We start from the raw sequence: 17,874 nt of genomic DNA on the forward strand, positions 1-17,874 counted from the left end.
CAGCACCTTTCCAGGAATAGAGGTGAGGCTGACCGGTCTGTAGTTACTCAGCTTCTCCTTCTTTCCCTTTTTGAAGACTGGCTTCAAAAGTAGATGGAGACGCTGCCATATCCTTAATGAAGACTCCTGCTTCAGGGGAAAAAATTGGATTTGCATATAGTTCTCTGCAGTTTCCTCCTGCTGCAGTAGGCATGTTGACCTTTGTGTAGCTGTTCAGTCCAGAGGCACTTTCAAAAGTACCTTCTGAGATGGATTGCTTCTGCAGCAGATGACATCGGGAGCTGAGGGTTCTAAATAAGGATTTAAAATTTCTTGCCTCAGAACAGTTATGCTGACAACACATGGTTGCAGCACCTGCTTGGTGCTTGTGTGAGCTCAACTACATTTCATACTATGGACTTAGCTTTGCAGAGTTCATAAAACCTGCTTTATGTTCCAGTATGCATACTGACTAAAGTTCTTTCTGTTGGGGACCACTCCAGATGCTCCACTAACAGTAAACTTCCCACTGGGATTCTGCCTTACTATCTGTTATGTCTCCTGTAAAAAATAGTCTCTACAAACACCCAAAACCCCAACAAACCAGCTTTATACTTGAACAAATCAGATGTATAATTGAGCTGCTTCTCCTTGATTGAGAGCATCCATGTAACTGCCTATACTCTTAGTTAAAATAAATAAAAAAATACATCAACATTTCATTTCAAATGGTTTTATAAAATTTCAGTTTATAAAACTGGATAAAGATTTTCAAGAGCATTTGGCAATTGGCTTAACTTAGGCTTCTGTGAAATAACTGGTAAGTGATGTCTGGAGGCAATAAGTTAAGCTATTGGTGACTGCACTAGGAAAATCCCACTCATGGTTTCTCAGTTCATTTCATGGAAGATATGACAAGGTATCTCTTGTAGGTTGTACTATACAGATGTCATGGTTTAGCAAGGAGCAGCTTTTGCTTGGTAACAGGGGGAGGGGGTTGCAGTGAAGACCTGGTAAAGAGTTTCTGAACTCTTCCCCTGGCTCCTGGGTTCACACCCACCTCCGGCCCGGCTGGGCCAATCTGGCGCCTCTGCGATCACTATTTAGGGATGGGAATTTGAAGTGCTGGTAGGAGGTGTATGAGTGATACGAGATGGAGGCGACCATGTGGACCCCGCAGTCAGAGGAGGAGGAAGGAGGAGCACTAGACCAGAGACCCCTCTGCAAGCCGTGGTGAGAATGCAGGCTGTACCCCTGCAACCCATGCAGGGCCATGGCAGGACCTGAGAGGTACCAGCAGCTCCATGTGAGTGAGCCTGGACGGGCGAGGGTCTGTGTGGGGAGACGGCCATGGCCCAGGCCGTGCTGGAGAGCCTGCACACCACAAAGCAGATCCACACAAGAGGCAGAAAGGAGCTGCAGCCTTTGGGATAAATGCATGTCAGAGCAGCCTGTGCAGGGCTGCCGTGTGTGTGAGGTACCCTGTGGACTTCCAGGGAGGACTGGTGCAAAGCCCACCTGTCCTGAGAAGGGACAAACGGCAGAAGCTATTGGGAATAGACTGACTGAAACCTCCACTCCCTGCCCCCCTGGGCCGTTCGGGGGCGGGGGGAGGAGGTAAAAACACTGGGATCAGGGCTCTGAGCCCAGGAAGAGGGGAGGAGTGGGGAGAAGGTGTTCTTAAAGAGCTGGTCAGACTCTTCATTGGGTACTCTGTGTTGTTTTATTTTGGTTATATTTTGGGGTTTTATGGTTATGTTTTAGTTGATGTTGGATTAAATTATTTTCTGTTTTCTTCCCCAAGCCCAGTAGCCTGGTCTCACTCAAATTTGTACTCAATTGTGTACTCAAAATTAGAGTACACAAGAACAAAAATACATTGTAAACATTTTGGTTTGTGCAGCATAAGATTGCCTTTAAATGTTGTGTGGGAAACAAACCCAAACAGGCAAAAAAAAAAAAAAAAAATCCCAGACCAAAACAAATCATAAATCAAAAAAGCAAAACACAAGAGTGTAGAAGCACAGCTATACATGGGACTTAGAAGCTGAGGTACTGCCCACTGTATTTTACTCTAGTGTAGTCTTTGGTGACAAACTTCAATTCCTTGATTTACCTGTGTTAGAGGTGCAGTGGGAAAACTAACATCTTCCATGTATTGTTAGATTAGTTGTCTCAGAAGAACAGTTCACCAACCTTACACAAGACTAATGGAACAGATGTTGATGTTCACTGGGACTTCTCAGCATGAGATTTATATGTCTGGAAGGATCCATGTCTGTTGTGAAGTCAGAGGCAGGTATCTAATCTAAGTTTTTAGCTATTGCTGTAACAGAACTATATTTAGAACTATACTGGGCTGCTTCTGTTTGCAGTGATCCCTTTCTGTCCAGAGCATTCACAACATTTCTAGCTTTGTACATGTTGTCATCTGGAGCATCTCTCTTACAATGAGAGTGAGACCTGGGGCTGTTTATCCTGGAGGAGACCGAGGGGAGATCTCATCATCACTTATAAATACCTAAAGGGTAGGTATAGAGAGGATGGGGCAAGTCTTTTTTCTGTAGTGTCCAGTGATGGGACAAGGCACAAGCTGGAACATAAAAGTTCCACTGAACCTGAGAAGGAACACTTTGCTGTGAGGGTGTCCTGGCACAGGCTGCCCAGAGACGTTGTGGAGTCTCCTTCTCTTGAGGTTTTGAGAACCCCTGTGGATGCATTCCTGTGTGACCTGATTGAGGGGAACCTACTTTAGCAGGTGGTTGGACTGGATGATCTCTAGAGGTCCCTTCCCACCATTCTATGATTCATGATGGAAGTTGTTTTCTGAGACTACTCTACATGACTAAATTGTCCCAGAGTCTCAGCTGAGGTAAATACTTACTTTTACACAAAATGGGTTTGTACTTCAAACTATAGCTTTGATGACATTGTCTCAGATGGAATTGCTGTTAGGACCAAAGCCTGTCTCCCTGCCTTGACAACAGAGATACCTGAAGTAGGGCATCATAGAGGGATTGTGGAATATACCAGTGATCTGCTCCTGATGATACAGCCAGGAAAGCTTTGTGCATCCAGAGAGTTTCAGTTGCATTCCTTAAGACTTAAGCTTTACTTCACCAAGTAAAAGAGTTTAGCCTATATTTACCATATAAATCCAGTCTTTCTGGAACCTGAGGAAAGCATTATCTGTGGTGGTGTTTTTTTAATCTCTGTGCTTGCTGGGCTTTTACTCTTGCCCCCTGATTAGCCAGAGATACACCAGTACCTCTGAAAAGCTTCAGAGGTTTTTGAATTTATTCTGCCTGAACCTTTTCTGTGACAAATCTGCTAATTTCACAAGTGGAAAAGTCATATTTAATAAGACAGTTCACTACAGGCCCTGATGGTCCAACTCCATTATATTCAGACTGCAATCAATGACAGTCTTTTGAATCTGGAGGAATCACGTGAACAGATTTTCTGATGAAAAAGAACACAGGCCTCTGACTGTGTTTATCTTGGCTTCCTAGTGTTCCTGGCAATTTTTTTTTCTTCTTCTTGAAGTACTTTAATTGTTTTCCTTCTTCCTTGCCTTTGCTATAATCGGGAAAATAACAGCATTCACCATCCACAACAAAAAAGAATCCAAACCCCAAACTAGCATATCTCAGTGACACAGCTGATATTTAGGGCACAAGGGAAGGAAAACATCATTGTATTGCTATTTCATTATAGCTGTATTCTTTGATAGGTTCACCTGTTGATCTGTATCTTATAAACTCCAAGTGATTAATTCACTGCAAGGAAGAGTGAAATATGGAGATGGGTTGATAAACTGCATTACAAGACAGTTGCGTTTCCCATTGTTCCTTGGTTCAGTTCAGCTATACTTCAGGCCACAGAGATGCATCTTGTTTAGCTTTCATATGTTTAGAAATAAGGAAGAATGGCTGGTCTGTCTCTTGCACACAAGCCCAGTATCAGCACTCAGTCACTCACTTGAAAATTTTTCAGCATTTTTGTGATCTGATGAGATTTATGCTTTAAGCCAGTTCAATGACTCAAGACACATCTTTTAAAACATGAACAAAATAATGTTACAATATGCTATATCAACCAGTGAACAACTCTGGAACAAATCAGTTACACTTCTCAGAGAGCTGTGGCTTTTGATTGTTTTTGTGTTTTGTTTTTTTTAAAAACTGAATTAAAATAGTGCTTTATGCTCTCTTTTCATTAAATGAACAATGGCACACAAAGGTAATTTTATCAACTCAAAGATACCTCTTATTTCATGACAAACCTGTATGTCTTCAGTGTGCTCACCTGCCATACAGCATACTTTGTGCCACTTGGATACATCTAAAACTTACTGATGTTCTTATGGTATCTGCTTTACGGTATTTTTGGCAGAAGCTATATGCAAAGAAGAGAAATCATCATCTCTGTTTTCCCTTTCAGAGCACTGGCTTTTATATTGCATCACCAGAGCTTTAATAATTGTAAACTAGAAAATATGTACATGTTTTTTAAGTTGCTGAAGTTGTGCTGAGGTACGGTACAGGAGATGACCTGGCTCTACAAACTGAACTGAGGATGTTTCTGACAAAGGTATTATCCCAGTCATGTGGGTGAATGGAACTTTCCAAAGTGAGAAAATGCAGAAAGATTAAACAAGCAAGACAATGAAACAATAAAAAAAATCTTCACTTTTAGCACATTGGCAAATGGAATGTATCTAGCTAAGTATATGAGTCTCACAAGCTGCCTCTCAATCTGGACCCACGGAGCAGAGAGAAAGCTCCACAGCATGGAGGAGAGAGAAAGTGAGAAATCAGAGTAAAACTGCAGATGATGGGAACATGTTGTAAAACTGCTTTCAGACCCTAAGCCAGTGTGACAAACTCCTTATTCTCCTAAGGTTAGTAGTAACTATTGCAGATTCAGTGCTGTAGAGTCATATGCTAAAATAAACAAAATTCATCAAAACAGACAGTTATAGTTTGTTTCTTCTGTTGCTAGACAGTTGACGTTTGGATCCAAACATGGGATTTCATCCTTATGATGAGTCCTTTCCTTTGTTTTCCTCTGCTCCTGACTCACATTGAATACGCCTCACCAAAGAATTCAGGAAAATACTTTTTGATATCTTTGAAGGAAATACGAGGCCAAGAAATCAGAAAATGCTTTACTGTTTAGCTGTTAGTATTTACAAAACCAGGAAGCCATCACTTACAGGCATGCCACACAAGGGCTAAATAGAGGAAGCTGTGTTTTAACATTGTTAGTGGATAAGTGGGAAGCAAAGTAATGCCTCTGACTGGCTAACATATTTAAAAGCACAACTTGTGTACATTAGAGTTTTAAGACATCACTGTTGTAAACAGGCTAACTACTATGCCTCTAAGAACATTTCTTTTTTTTAATGATAAACTAAAAACACATGGAAAGGGAATAGGAGAGATTTAACCAATCAGATGAGGAATGGTGAAAACTGTATAAAGAATAATGGAAAACCTTGTTAGGGAAGCTGGAAACAAACAAAAAAAGCAAGTATCCTAGATACAACTTGCAGAGTGCTGGGAGAAGGAAGCTGCTTTCGATTTAAAGGACAATGCCTTTTACTGAATGCATTGTAGTAGAATAAACTTTGTTCCCCTCTCTGGGTAACAGGACACCTGTGTACTGACCCAGCAAGGTGGAGGCTTCTTGAGTGGTCTGGTAAAGTAGGACTGGGCAAAGCACAGCTGCCATCTAAGCCTCTGGTGACAGTGAGGTTTCAGTCCATGACCCTCCAGGAGCCTGTGCATTGCCTCTCTTCAAAAGCAGACATTAATCCAGAAGAACAACTTCGGTCAGGCTTGGCACATGAGACAGGCAGGCTTTTATTTATCTCCATAAAGAATGCAGAGCTTTGGACTAGGTATGTGATTCTGAAAGATGAGATGAGCAGAAATAAACAATATAGTAGGGACGAATGTAGAAAAAGCTACAAGAAGCATAATCAAGCACTTAAAAAATAAAATTAGAACTGAAGTGTGTTACTAACATCAGAAAAAAAAAGTTTTGACAAAAAAAAGGCTGTAAGGGTGAGTATGAAGCACTTTGCACTAGTGGAAAAGCACTGGGAAATGTAAAGCAATTCTGAACTCATTGTTTAAACACAAGAACTTATTTTTCTACTTGGTGCTCACCATACTGGCACTTACTATCCTTGTGCCACAGTACATGCAACTGCAAAATTGTCATTATGTAATAATTAGTAAAAGTCACTTTAACTTTTAAAAAGGATGTCCCAGAAAGCAGGGATGAGGCCTTATCATGTTCCTGACTTTGGAACACCTAGCTTGTTAACATCACAAAACCTAGCAGAAGATCAGTAATTCTGAATAAAATACAGTTCCTGTGTAAGAGTAACAGAGTAAATACTCAGCCATGAGTGGATGCTGCTGAACGCAGATGTAGTCTCTGGGCTAACCTAGTGATGCAGTAATGTAGGGTAGGGTGAGAAACAAACCAGAAGCAGTCTCATAGCCGCTAGCACATCTAGGTCAGAGATGAGGAAGTATGAGGAAAAATCCAACTGAGTCTCCTTTCTGAGCCTTCATGAGAGAGCTCTTAAACTGGCCACTTCGTGTATGTTCTTGCATCCAAGTAATTGAAGAGCAAAGTAAAAAAGTGTGCAGCTTGTAAAATGTAAATGATGAGACTCTAAATTGCACACTAAAGGCTGGATTTAACAAGTGATAACATATTTTCCCTCTAAAGAGACTCTTCAATGTTACTTTTCCAGCTAACTAGTATCTTATCTGGGACATAATTTAAACTCCCCATTGTTGCTAAAATGTAACTTAATTATACTTAATTTTCTTTGTTATCTGTAGTGAGTATTAGCTTTGAGTAAGTTATCTATTATTTCTGATCAAGAAACATAAACCAGTTAAGCATAGCATAATGGACAGGATTGCTTCAAGCTAAGTACAGCATGGATTAGGTAAATGGGAGACAAAGGTAAATCTGTGACACTTCTTACCTCACATTCCTATGGCACATCTGCTTGTCATGACAGAAAATGTTGCTGAGTTTCTAGGGGCTGAGAGTTGCTAGAGCATGGGTTGCTGGAGCACAAACTTGTACAGCTCTTACCCTTTTTGTAAGCACACCTTACAGAAAGGCTGGGGTGAAAATGAAAGCACAGGAAAACTTGTGTTTACTGGAGCCTCCAACTTTTTGGCAAGTACGAGCTCCTGAGTATAGCTGAGTTGGACTACTGATAACAGAATTGTTAAGACAATCAGGCCAACTGCAAGAATTCAGAGTTTGGGCGTTCCTGACAAATGTACACCTAAGCAAAAGAACTTGCTGCTGCATGCCCCATTTAGCAGACACTTTCTACTATGTATTTTGTTTAAATAAATGTTTAAAAAACTGAGATGTAAGCCACATATCCCTTACTATGTGTTAGGACTGGAAGAGACAAGTGTAAAGTAACAAATATGATGATAAAGTTCAAAACTTTATACAGAAAATGTTGGAAGAATTTGTGGTGGTTGGTTGAGAAATACGGAAAAGGCCAGAAAAAGAAGGCAGCCGCCACACTTATTCTCCATTATTAATTTATAACTGGATGGGATGTAACAGGCTTATTATAACAGAAAAAGATTTACCTAAGACACTGGAAAAAAATTCCGACTAAGATGGGTAGTGGAACGGGTTCCCATAATCTTTCTATGCATCTCCATCATTGGAATTTTTAAAGAACAGATTAGACAGACATTTAAGCTGATCTGTATGGACAGTCTTGCCTCAGAGGAAGGATGAAACTGTATCTTGAGACCCAACTGTGCGTACATTTTTTTTCATGATATGTAGCCAGACTAGTGATTCTAAACATATTTCATCATTTGTATGTAATGCAATCCAAACACATTAAAATGAGGCTGATTAAAGTGTGTATAAGACAAACTGATTAAACTAATTTTTATGTTTTTCTACGCATTATGGAGCTATCATGCTGAATACAAAATGGAGTGTGGTGTGAATGCTCATTACAGAAGAACAAAAAAAAGAAAAAAAATTAATCCAGTATATCTATTTGTAATGGAAAAAATTTTCTGCTACTAAAGCTTGCATTTCCAAATTACTCTTCTAGTGAGAGTTTCAATGTGCTTTCAGAGATGTTTGTAGAACCCTTGAGGCACTTTTGTGAGGTTAGACATGTCTGTGCAGCTTCATGTTACAAAGACAAGCCCCAAAATGTCCAGTTGAAGTTCTCAAATCTGCCAGCTCTCAGCAGGGCTGGGCCTGGCATCCTCCAGGTGCAGCTCATCCCCTCTTCTGTGGAATGTTCTCTCAGCATCACTGTCGATTGTCAACTTGAGAAATGTCTCTGTGCTTTCATCAACAATTAAATATGGGATGCCATCCTGTATGACAGGGCGAAGTGTTGAGTTCCTGCCCTTTCCTGAGGACTTCAACCAACACACCTATATAAAGCAAACAAGGGATTTCCATAAGAGAAAGGGTAGCTGGTATTTTTAATAGCAAAAATAACTGTATGTGTATATTATATAAAGGTACATGTATTTACATAAACAAATAAATATTTTAAAAGAATTGTATTCCTTTGATCTAGTCTCCTCTGGCATCTCTCCTTAGGACAAAGATCCAGGGAGACTTGGTATGTGTTTGTACAGCCTGTTGGACCAAAGAGGCATTGACCTTGGCAAGTTTCTCTCGTTGATAGTGTTAAATTAACAATATATCATATGCTTGTGACCTAATGCTACAGCCTGAATTTGCATGAAGTTTGTAACCTTGACTTGTAACCTTGGTTCTTGTTTAGGTACTTAAAAAGACGATTACTTAATATTGTTATCATGTTAGCATGTTTGCTTTACATTAACAATGAATACCTGGCCCATGCAAATAGTAGTTATTGTGTGAGTAAATACTTCTCTACGCTCATATCATTTTCATTCAGCAAGTTCTCAGAGGTAAATGTGTTATAGTAAATCTGTCTGGTTACAGATAGTCAGCTAGACATCAAGGGAAGTGTATTAAATGTCTACATAAAAAAGTGTTTTTGTAGTATTAGGTGGATCCATTTTCTACGGAAACTTAACTTGGCACTAATATACCTTTCATCGTCCTTCAGCAGCATACTTTGAGGTATCAGTTAGAGGCAACAGCAAAAAGTATTTACACAATACAGGGGAAAACCCCTTCGAACCTTAGCCAAGGATATTTCTCTGAGAATAACTAGCTGGGGTTAACGGTCACTGGCTTCACCTTAGGCCCGCAATTAATCCCTGAACCTCATTTGTTATTACCTAATTGACTAAGTTTCATTTAATTTTAACATTTCAAAGTGATCTTCCTAAAATCACCCTGACAGAGTAATGTGGTCTCTGTAGATACGCACTGACACGGTTTCAATACTGTTACTCTGTCTCCATATACTTGCATTGACATTTCATTTTATTCTGACATTGCAGTGCCACATCTATGGATCTGCACAGATGACATGTGATTGTTCAGATGAGGCGAAAGTCTGTCCAGGAGCCAGGGCAGGCTCAACATCTTGCAGAAGGACACAGTGCCAGCTAAAAGCTACTAGGTAGAATTACTGTTGTCATGGTGAATTACTATTATCATTGCAAATAACGAATTTTTATGTTTGTAAAGTGAAGAAAGGTAAAATTTTACTTGAAATCTTACTGGTTTTCTTAGAAAACATTTTTGCTTAGGTCAGCTTAAAAACCTAGCCTGAAAAATGCACTGGGTGATGTATTTAAAAAGAGGTATTTTGATATTGCCAGCTTATTTGAGGCTGCAAATAAATGATGCAAGTCTCGTGTTCCAATAACATAACATCAACACAGGTAGGTGAATACTGTTATGATGGAACTCTAAATCAAGAAATCCTTACAAAAATAGGTCATCAAAGTGAAGTCTTTTTATTATGTGGAAAAGTCTTTGAAAAGTCTTTTGAAGCTCTTTGATCCAGCTCAGAAATAATTTTGGTAGATTACTATTGTACGAAACCCATAATTTATAGTAGCTGACCTAAGCTGCTCTTTGTATAACAACCATATAAGAAACAATAGCAGGAAAGTGAAAAACACAGGGGAACTAAAACTGCTCTGTTTATTATTTAGCTCCTAATTACATCTTCCTTATTTAATCTTTTGAATCCTGGCATGTTCTTAATAATACAGGTTCAAATAATATTTACTATACACAGGAGAGTTAGTTTTGAGTAACGCATTTAGATTATCCAAACTTTGTGTAACTTGTGACCTTTCCCTAACCTAAGAGAAGTCTATTTTATACAGATGGTACTAGATAGACCATTTCTCTATAAATGGTGAAGTTGCTGCCAAGCTCCCATTGTTAGCTAGTTCATTATTCAACATGCATATTTTAGGTTCCTATCACACCACTGTAAAGAGCAAGCCCTTGAGGTTTCTTCTTTTATCAATGTAATAAAATGGCTATTTCTGAAAAACCTGTAAACCCAAAAGAAATGGCCCTTTGTGATTTAGAATAACAGGAGGATTTTTTGTTGTTTTGTTTTTGCAGGCAGCCTCCTATTTTATTCCATATTAATACTTGAGCAACATCTGTCTTAAACTATTTATAAACTCATCCTTGAAATAACAGAAACATGTTTCTGACAACTGTCACTCTCGCTCTGTATTCACTAACTGCTTCCTTCAGAAGCTATCTAAATAACAAGACTACTTCAGCTGAAGTAAAAGGGAGGATCGAGTTCAATTCTGTGTACTTTTTGCTGACCCTTTAGGAGTTGCAATCAGCACTGGCAAATAAGGACATACAAGCATTTGCCAGAAGGACTGTGGTTTGAAAATGGGGAGCTAGCCATCTTCTCCCTTCCGAGCCATGTAGAGTTCATCACAGGAAGAAAGGTAAACCTTTGAGTTCAATGTACCTTCCTGCAGAACTGCTGTGCAAGCAAGCCATGAACTTGCAGAAGGCAAGTCTCCTTAATGAAAGGGTCTGCTGTAAAAGCCAATTTCTGAATATTTGCTATGCTTATTTTCTAGGAGCACAGATGCACTCTTAACTTAGTCCTTTGTACAACTCTGCTCTCAATACAGGAGTGATTATACTGCACTAGTGCTCTTCTGTCACCATTCCCAGCCTCCAGAAATGACCTGTATTTCAAACTAAGAGAATGAAGAAGAGCCTTACAACACTTCTCTGTGTTGCATTACAATGCCGTGTAGAAATCTGAGGGCAATCTGCATCGTACCTAAAGCTGCTATTTAAGTTAGAGTAAGGGCAAAATTGCTTGAGATGCATACAGAACTGGAAACAGCACTCTTCAGGTGCAGTTTCAGAAACAGAAATGGGCAGTAAAAAACATAGGGGAAACAAGAGCAAATGGGAGGATACCAAATAATTAAATGCGAAATCTTAAATTAAATTAAATTAAATAGGAGATCTTATTAAAATTTACAAATATCTAAATGGTGGGTGTCAGGAGGTTGGGACATTCCTTTTTTCTATTGTAGCTAGCTGGAACACAAAAAGTTCCACTTAAATATAAGAAAATGCTATTTCAACTCTGAGGGTAACAGAGCAGTGGAACAGGCTGCCCGGAGGGGTTGTGGAGTCTCCTTCCTTGGAGGTCTTCAAGACCCGCCTGGACATGTTCCTCTGCGACCTGATCTTGGTAAACCTGCTTCTGCAGGAGGGTTGGACTAGATGACCTCTAAAGGTCCCTTCCAACTCCTGCCATTCTGATTCCATGAAATGGTTAAAAAGATGGAAAATTAAAGGGAGAGGATTTCAAGGCAAATGGAAAGAGTCATAAATAGCCTTCTGCAGTAGTGTAGATGGTGGAGAAATCCAAAAGCAAATACCAGGAAAGAACGACTTTCTGAATGAGTGAATATAACAGAACGGGACGAAAATTATTCACAGTCTACCAATACTATTAGCATAGTAAACTAATAATGAGGTAGGCAAGCACAGTAAGATATTTGGTCCTTTATCTTCAGCTTTAGGTCAGAAGTTTTGTTCTGCTCTGAGCTGACTTTACAGAAAGATTATTAAACACATAATAATGTGTTCCCAGAATACAGGAATGGTAAAAAATGTTTTCTTTTCATATTATAGCGTGACCCGCCATTGTGCTGTTTTCCCTATACAAGGAAGTTTTACCTCCCTGTTCAACATAATTACATCAATTCCTAAAGCTCAGAACAGGCCTTATTACAGTGCTTGTAAGAGCAGATGCTCGGCAAGTCTATATATGCCAGTGAGAACATCATTCAGTTTTATGCACACTTACGTTTTCTGGCTTGGCATAATTCATTAGCACACTCTGCAGAACACTCCATAAAAATGAATTTGGCTTTAATGTTAAGGTTCTAATGGCTACAGTGCTGTTTCTGAGAACAAAACCAACAAACAACCGGCAAACAACCAGTAGTCTCTCCTCTTTAATATGAAAATTGATGTTTACATCTGATAAAGAAAATACACAAATGATGGGCTTTTTTGCAAGATACAAGTTGGAATAACAAAGCAGTTTTCTTTTTTTTTTCCATGTTCTGCTTTCACCATTTAAAATAGTGACACGGTGTAATTTTTGTGGTGGCAAAGCTTGTTTGATAGCATGTAATGAAATTAGTACAGTATGACCACTTTTGTAATACAAAGATTCTTAAAGGGAGTGATATATAATGATGAGGTCAAAGCTTTGATTAAAAACAGCTGTACTGCTTTCCAATCTATTAGGTAAAGGAAAAATAAACAAATACAAGCCTAACCTGATTTATCTGTGTATCCCCACATAAATTTGTTTAATATAAAAAGAAATAAGGCAAAGCTTTGATGGGGGTTGAGCATAATTTTCAGCATCTGTGTAGATAACTTTAATTTATTCAAAAAGAAAAAGCAGCATTAGAGCATCATGTAAAAGCTGATTTAAAAGATTTCATACAACAGAAAGCATATGCACTAGCTAAAACAAATTCAGTTTTCCCTTAAAACCCATTTCACTCAGATAACCATTACTTCTGAATTTTCTCCTATGATAATGTTCATTTATTTCTTCCTTTTTATTCTCTTCTTGAGGTTACACATTCCACTAACCTAATCCACAGTTAAAGTCCCAGGGGCAGCAACACCCTAAATGCAGCTTCTGTGTAGCATCAGGCAGGTACACCTCACAGACTGCTTCTGTGCATCTTTACGGGCAGATCCTTAAAGCTGGTCAGGTAAAGCTAAGCACAACACCTTAAACAGTTGAACACAAGGGAGTTACATGTGTTTGAACATTTTGAAAAGAAATCTTTTCACTATAACATATTCAAACCCAGGAAAATAATCTCTGTGCAACAATAACTCACTGTAGTGTATATATACTAGCTTATCTCTGCAGCAAAGGACAGAGTACTAGGAAGACTAAAGACATTTTTTTCCTGAAAATTAAAAATTAGTCAAAATGATAAACTGCCATCTGAAACTTATCAAAAAGTGTTAAAGCAAGAAATAAAAATGCAAAATAAAATACTGCTTGTGCATCTGAAAGCTACGGATGAAGAACACCTGAATAGGATTAATAACCTTGTAACTCAGGGCAAGACTATAAAAAGTCTGCATGTGATTTTTGAAATCATAAAGGCACACAAAGTATCACCTCAACTGAAAATAAAGGTGATGAATACACACTGTAATGTTTTAAAGACCTTTTCCTTGTGGAAGAGGTTATCAACTTGGGAGACTGTTACCACAGCTTTAATACTACAACAGAATCCAGGCCCTGCTTCTCTGAAAATCTAAACATGGTGAGCATATTTGCCAAACTCTCACTGACTTTTAAAAATATATTGTCCTTTCTTGAATGCCAGTTAGCAAAGTGTATTAAAGAGTGTCAGGCCCAATAAACTGCTACCATTAAGAAACTCCTGAGCACCTGAGGCCCAATTCTGCCTCTCTCAGTGGCGATGAGGATGGAAATAGAATGAGACTGAACTCCTCAAACACCTCAAGGAGGGCTAACACTCACCTCAGTGTAACTCTGATCTTCATGGTTCCAATAAGAGAAAAAACAATGCTCTTACAAGAATACATAATAGACCAACTTGTGTGCTTTATTTATCTTGTGGAATTGACACTGTATGAAGCACTGTTTTATCTTTTTTTTTTATACTCCTCTTCTTGAGCACCAAGACAGTTATTCTTTTGCACCAAGATAGTAATTCTTTTCCAGAGCAACTCAGATCTCTACACATTGTTCTTTTGGACTTCTGTATGCCTCAAAATTACAAGTTAGTTACCTACAGTGGCCAGGACAGATTCCTTCCTTAAAGTCAGTTAAGAGAAAAATTTCTAGGTATAGATTCCCCAGGGGATGGGGAGAAAAAGACAAAACACAAGTTATTTTTGTGTCTTAAATTGTGTATTAAAACCCCCAACAAAACTCACCAAAAACTTCAGAGGTTCATATACATAAAGTAAATCCTTGCTCTTCACTTTCACTCCCCCAGAAAGCTCTTAACTGAGATTATTTTTAAATTGTTAACTTGGGATTCAATTTTAGCAACCAGATAATGACAAAACACATGCATCAATTCTTCTCACAAAATCTGGCTATTTACTGTAATAGCCAGAACTTATATGATCCCGTCTTACTGTTTGGGCTTTATGAGCTATGCATTATAATGTTTTAAGCCCCTGAATAACAGTCTTTACCAATTTCCCACATCAGTGTAGGCATTTCAGTCAGACCACTAGCATTGACTAAACTTGTGAGTGAAACCATAAAAAGCTGTTTAATTTTAAAAGTGACTTTGTAGCAGGGACAAGAACCAAGAGTTGCACCTTTCGGCCTCTGCATTTTTGTCTTTGTTTAGAATACTAGAAAAAGCCATCCGGAAGGAAGAAAGATTATGAGTATCTAGAAACTAGCTGTTTGACAGAGACAGAAATGCTGATAATGAGTGGGTTATGTCTGTCTTTTTTGGCCGATCACAACAGAGGTCTGATGCAAAACAGAAACTCTTGTTATGTTTGTGTAAAGAGGCAGTAGCTAAGGGTGGGCAGCAGGAGTTCAGCTGAAGTTCAGGCCAGATGCTGCCATTAGTTTACTCCACAGGAAAGTGGAATTGCTTCCGGATTTACCTCTTCCTCCCAGCATCAGCATTGAGTCATGCTGTGTCGCAGAGTCACAATGTCAGTAGGAAAGCAGTCTTTTAGCAGGATACCACGTTCACGATGGCAGTCCAACTCTTCAATAAATCCATACCAGTAGATGACTAATCCAGGGCCAAATCTATGAAACAGAAAGGAACATGAACCTATGAGACTGTTAGATGCACTTTAATGCACTCTGCTTTTACAGATTTGAGTGTGCAGGCATTAAAAATAGAAGGGTTTATGCAAGTCTCAGTTCATGCAAATTATAATACCATGAAGATACCATCGAATCCTTAAAATATAATCTCTACAATGAGCTATTATTCAGGTAATTATTAACGTAAAGCACAATTCAGAAAGAAATAGAAAGTTTCTGCTGTAACATCTCTGAAATGTGCCCCAGGAATTCCTCAGATATTACTAACTCTGCCTGATCCCCACTAGGCAATCTCAGGAAGTAGTCCCATGGACTATTTTACCCATCAGGAAGTTCAGATCTTCAGGCTAGGTTCATAAAGAAGTAATCACTATCAATCACTGTGTACTGCGATATTTTTTGCACATCAGTTTCACGTTCTTCCTACTGAGAGCACTTAATTAAAGGGCAGCACTACTTTTGGTGTAGTGTTGCAGGAATTTTACAGTGAAATCATAAATTATGAATGTTGGGTTAGTAAAAGGATGTCTAAAAACAGAACTGTGTTCTGTAGTCTAACATTACAGCAGTGTACAACATTAGGCCAAAAAGCTTTTTCTTTCCTTGATTTATTATATGCTGTAGTGAACTTGCCAAAAACAACAGTGCAGGATGAGCTGTTAGATACCGTCTGTACAAGAAAAAGTTCAATAGAATGTCATGTAATGTTTTACATGAAGAGTTGTACTCAGGACTCAACCAATATGGTAGCCAATTTTTCTTAATGTTTAATTATAATAAAAATGTGTTGGGGAGGGTGCACAGTAACCTAAATGTCTACTTAGCAGACAATACAAGCACCCAAAACTGGGTAGTGCCAGACTGGCTTCATTAGAGTGGTTTATTTCCAACAATGGAGGAAAAGCTCTATTTGATGTGTTCATGTAATGAACTAGGCATCAAATGAAGAAGAAACCCCTGTGGTTTCCTCCTGCAGTTTCAATTAGATCCGGTAGTCTTTTGCCCAAAATTGCTGCATAGAGTTGTAACATTTTGGTTTATGGCTACCACTTCTCAACCTAGAAGTGACTGCAGTTTTGCAGCCAAGTAAATTACCCTTCAGCACTGCTGAGGCAACACTGGCAAATGTGTTTTTTGCAACTTAAAGATGGTATTTGAAAGTAGAGAGGTTAAAACTCTGACAAATCCAGCTATACTAGCTAATGTATTCAAACATGTTTAGCATTGAATAAAGCACAAACTAAAAAGTGACTCATACAAAAGGACAATGCTGCCTGCATCCAATTCCTAGTATTCTCTGTGTGGCCAACAACTGCTGCCTCTACTGTCTCTAAGGACCTCCCTTCATTCTCCTCTGCTTAAGTTCATGTGCAGTCAAGATGTGCAGGGCCCCACTGTACCGTGCAGGGCCCCACTGTACCATGCAGGCCAGCTAGCTTGGAAGTTGTGAGAAGCAAATGGCAAATGAAGCCAAGGCCTGCTGCACACTGCCTCTTTGCTGACGCAGGGTGGGCCTACTTTTATCATTTCACAGACTGTGTCTGTGCCCATATCTGCCAAGCACAGAAAAGGGATAATAAGGTGGGCATGTACTAATCGAAGTAGTTTTAAGAGCAAAAAATCCCCAGAAGGTAAGGAGTAGATCTTACATTTCTACTGGGCTACTTCATGCAAGGCAGAAGCTATAAGATGTATACAGGTACTTATTCAGTATGAGCATGTGTGCTGGGTAAAATCTCCATGCCAATGAGCAGCTGCTCAGCCCAAGTTTTGAGGGGCTTGTTTTGCTCTGTGTGGCAGTCTGCATCCCCTACCCACCCTAAAACCCACAGGGAACTCTGCTGAAGTCATATGTTAGGGTATTGTTTTAAATTATAATTTTTAAAAAAATCAGTATTTCTAGGACACTTCAAAAGGCTAATTTATATATTTCTAGCAAATCATCACAGCTCAAGCACAATTTTTCAGGAGTATTTTGTGCTTAAAAATTATCTTCAAAAATGTCAAATGTGATGATAAAATGTATATGCAAGAACATGTGCATACTGTTAATTGCAGGAGTAAGTACGTCTTTAGCATGAAAATATCCATGAATCCTGGTTTTGATGTGTTATAGAAAAACTATTTGCCCTGTGCTGCCTAGGTTGCACTTTTTTCCCCACTATATTATGTTGTTCCTTCTGTTATAGCTCTATATCACACAGACCATATGTATGATCACATAAAAAACATACCATACTTTTGTTTACAAACACTTAAGTGCAGTACTTAAGACCAAATTTAACTTGCTGGCACATTAAGCATTTGCCACTGACTATCAGGAACTCCTGCTGCTAAGTGCTAATTTTTCTCTCATTAACACCCAGAGTTGGCAAATCACAAACAATGCCACTGGTTAATTACTGCTGCCTTAATTTGAAAAGACACTTAACTTTTTTGTGTAAGTGGATGAGGTAGGCAAGTGTAATCTAGAAGTTAAGAATGATCCATTCTAATTCCACTCCTTCTGAAGTGCAGATATGACACCATGAAGACTGAAACTCAATGCTGTGAATTAGGAAGTAAAGCTACAAATTTATTTC

General features: G+C 38.9%; 1 protein-coding gene across 7 annotated transcripts in view; it reads right to left on the minus strand.

The window, feature by feature from the left end:
• Nucleotides 1-17,874, minus strand: part of CDIN1 (CDAN1 interacting nuclease 1) — a 160,308-nt gene that overhangs the window by 13,943 nt on the left and 128,491 nt on the right. For 3 of the 7 annotated variants that reach the window (XR_009818904.1, XR_009818906.1, XR_009818907.1), the window contains 3 exons: nucleotides 15,121-15,271; nucleotides 6,995-8,447; nucleotides 527-5,894 (listed from right to left, as the gene is read on the minus strand). Coding sequence is in view for 2 of the 7 variants with exons in the window: in XM_061997873.1 (XP_061853857.1) it covers nucleotides 15,136-15,271 (136 nt within the window). In the remaining 5 variants the exon portion in view is untranslated. Of the gene's footprint in view, nucleotides 1-526; nucleotides 8,448-15,120; nucleotides 15,272-17,874 lie in introns of those variants that run through there. The other 4 variants (XR_009818903.1, XR_009818902.1, XM_061997873.1 and 1 more) reach the window with 4 other exon arrangements.

Source organism: Colius striatus, chromosome 6, assembly GCF_028858725.1.
Source record: "Colius striatus isolate bColStr4 chromosome 6, bColStr4.1.hap1, whole genome shotgun sequence".
Lineage (NCBI taxonomy): Eukaryota > Metazoa > Chordata > Aves > Coliiformes > Coliidae > Colius > Colius striatus.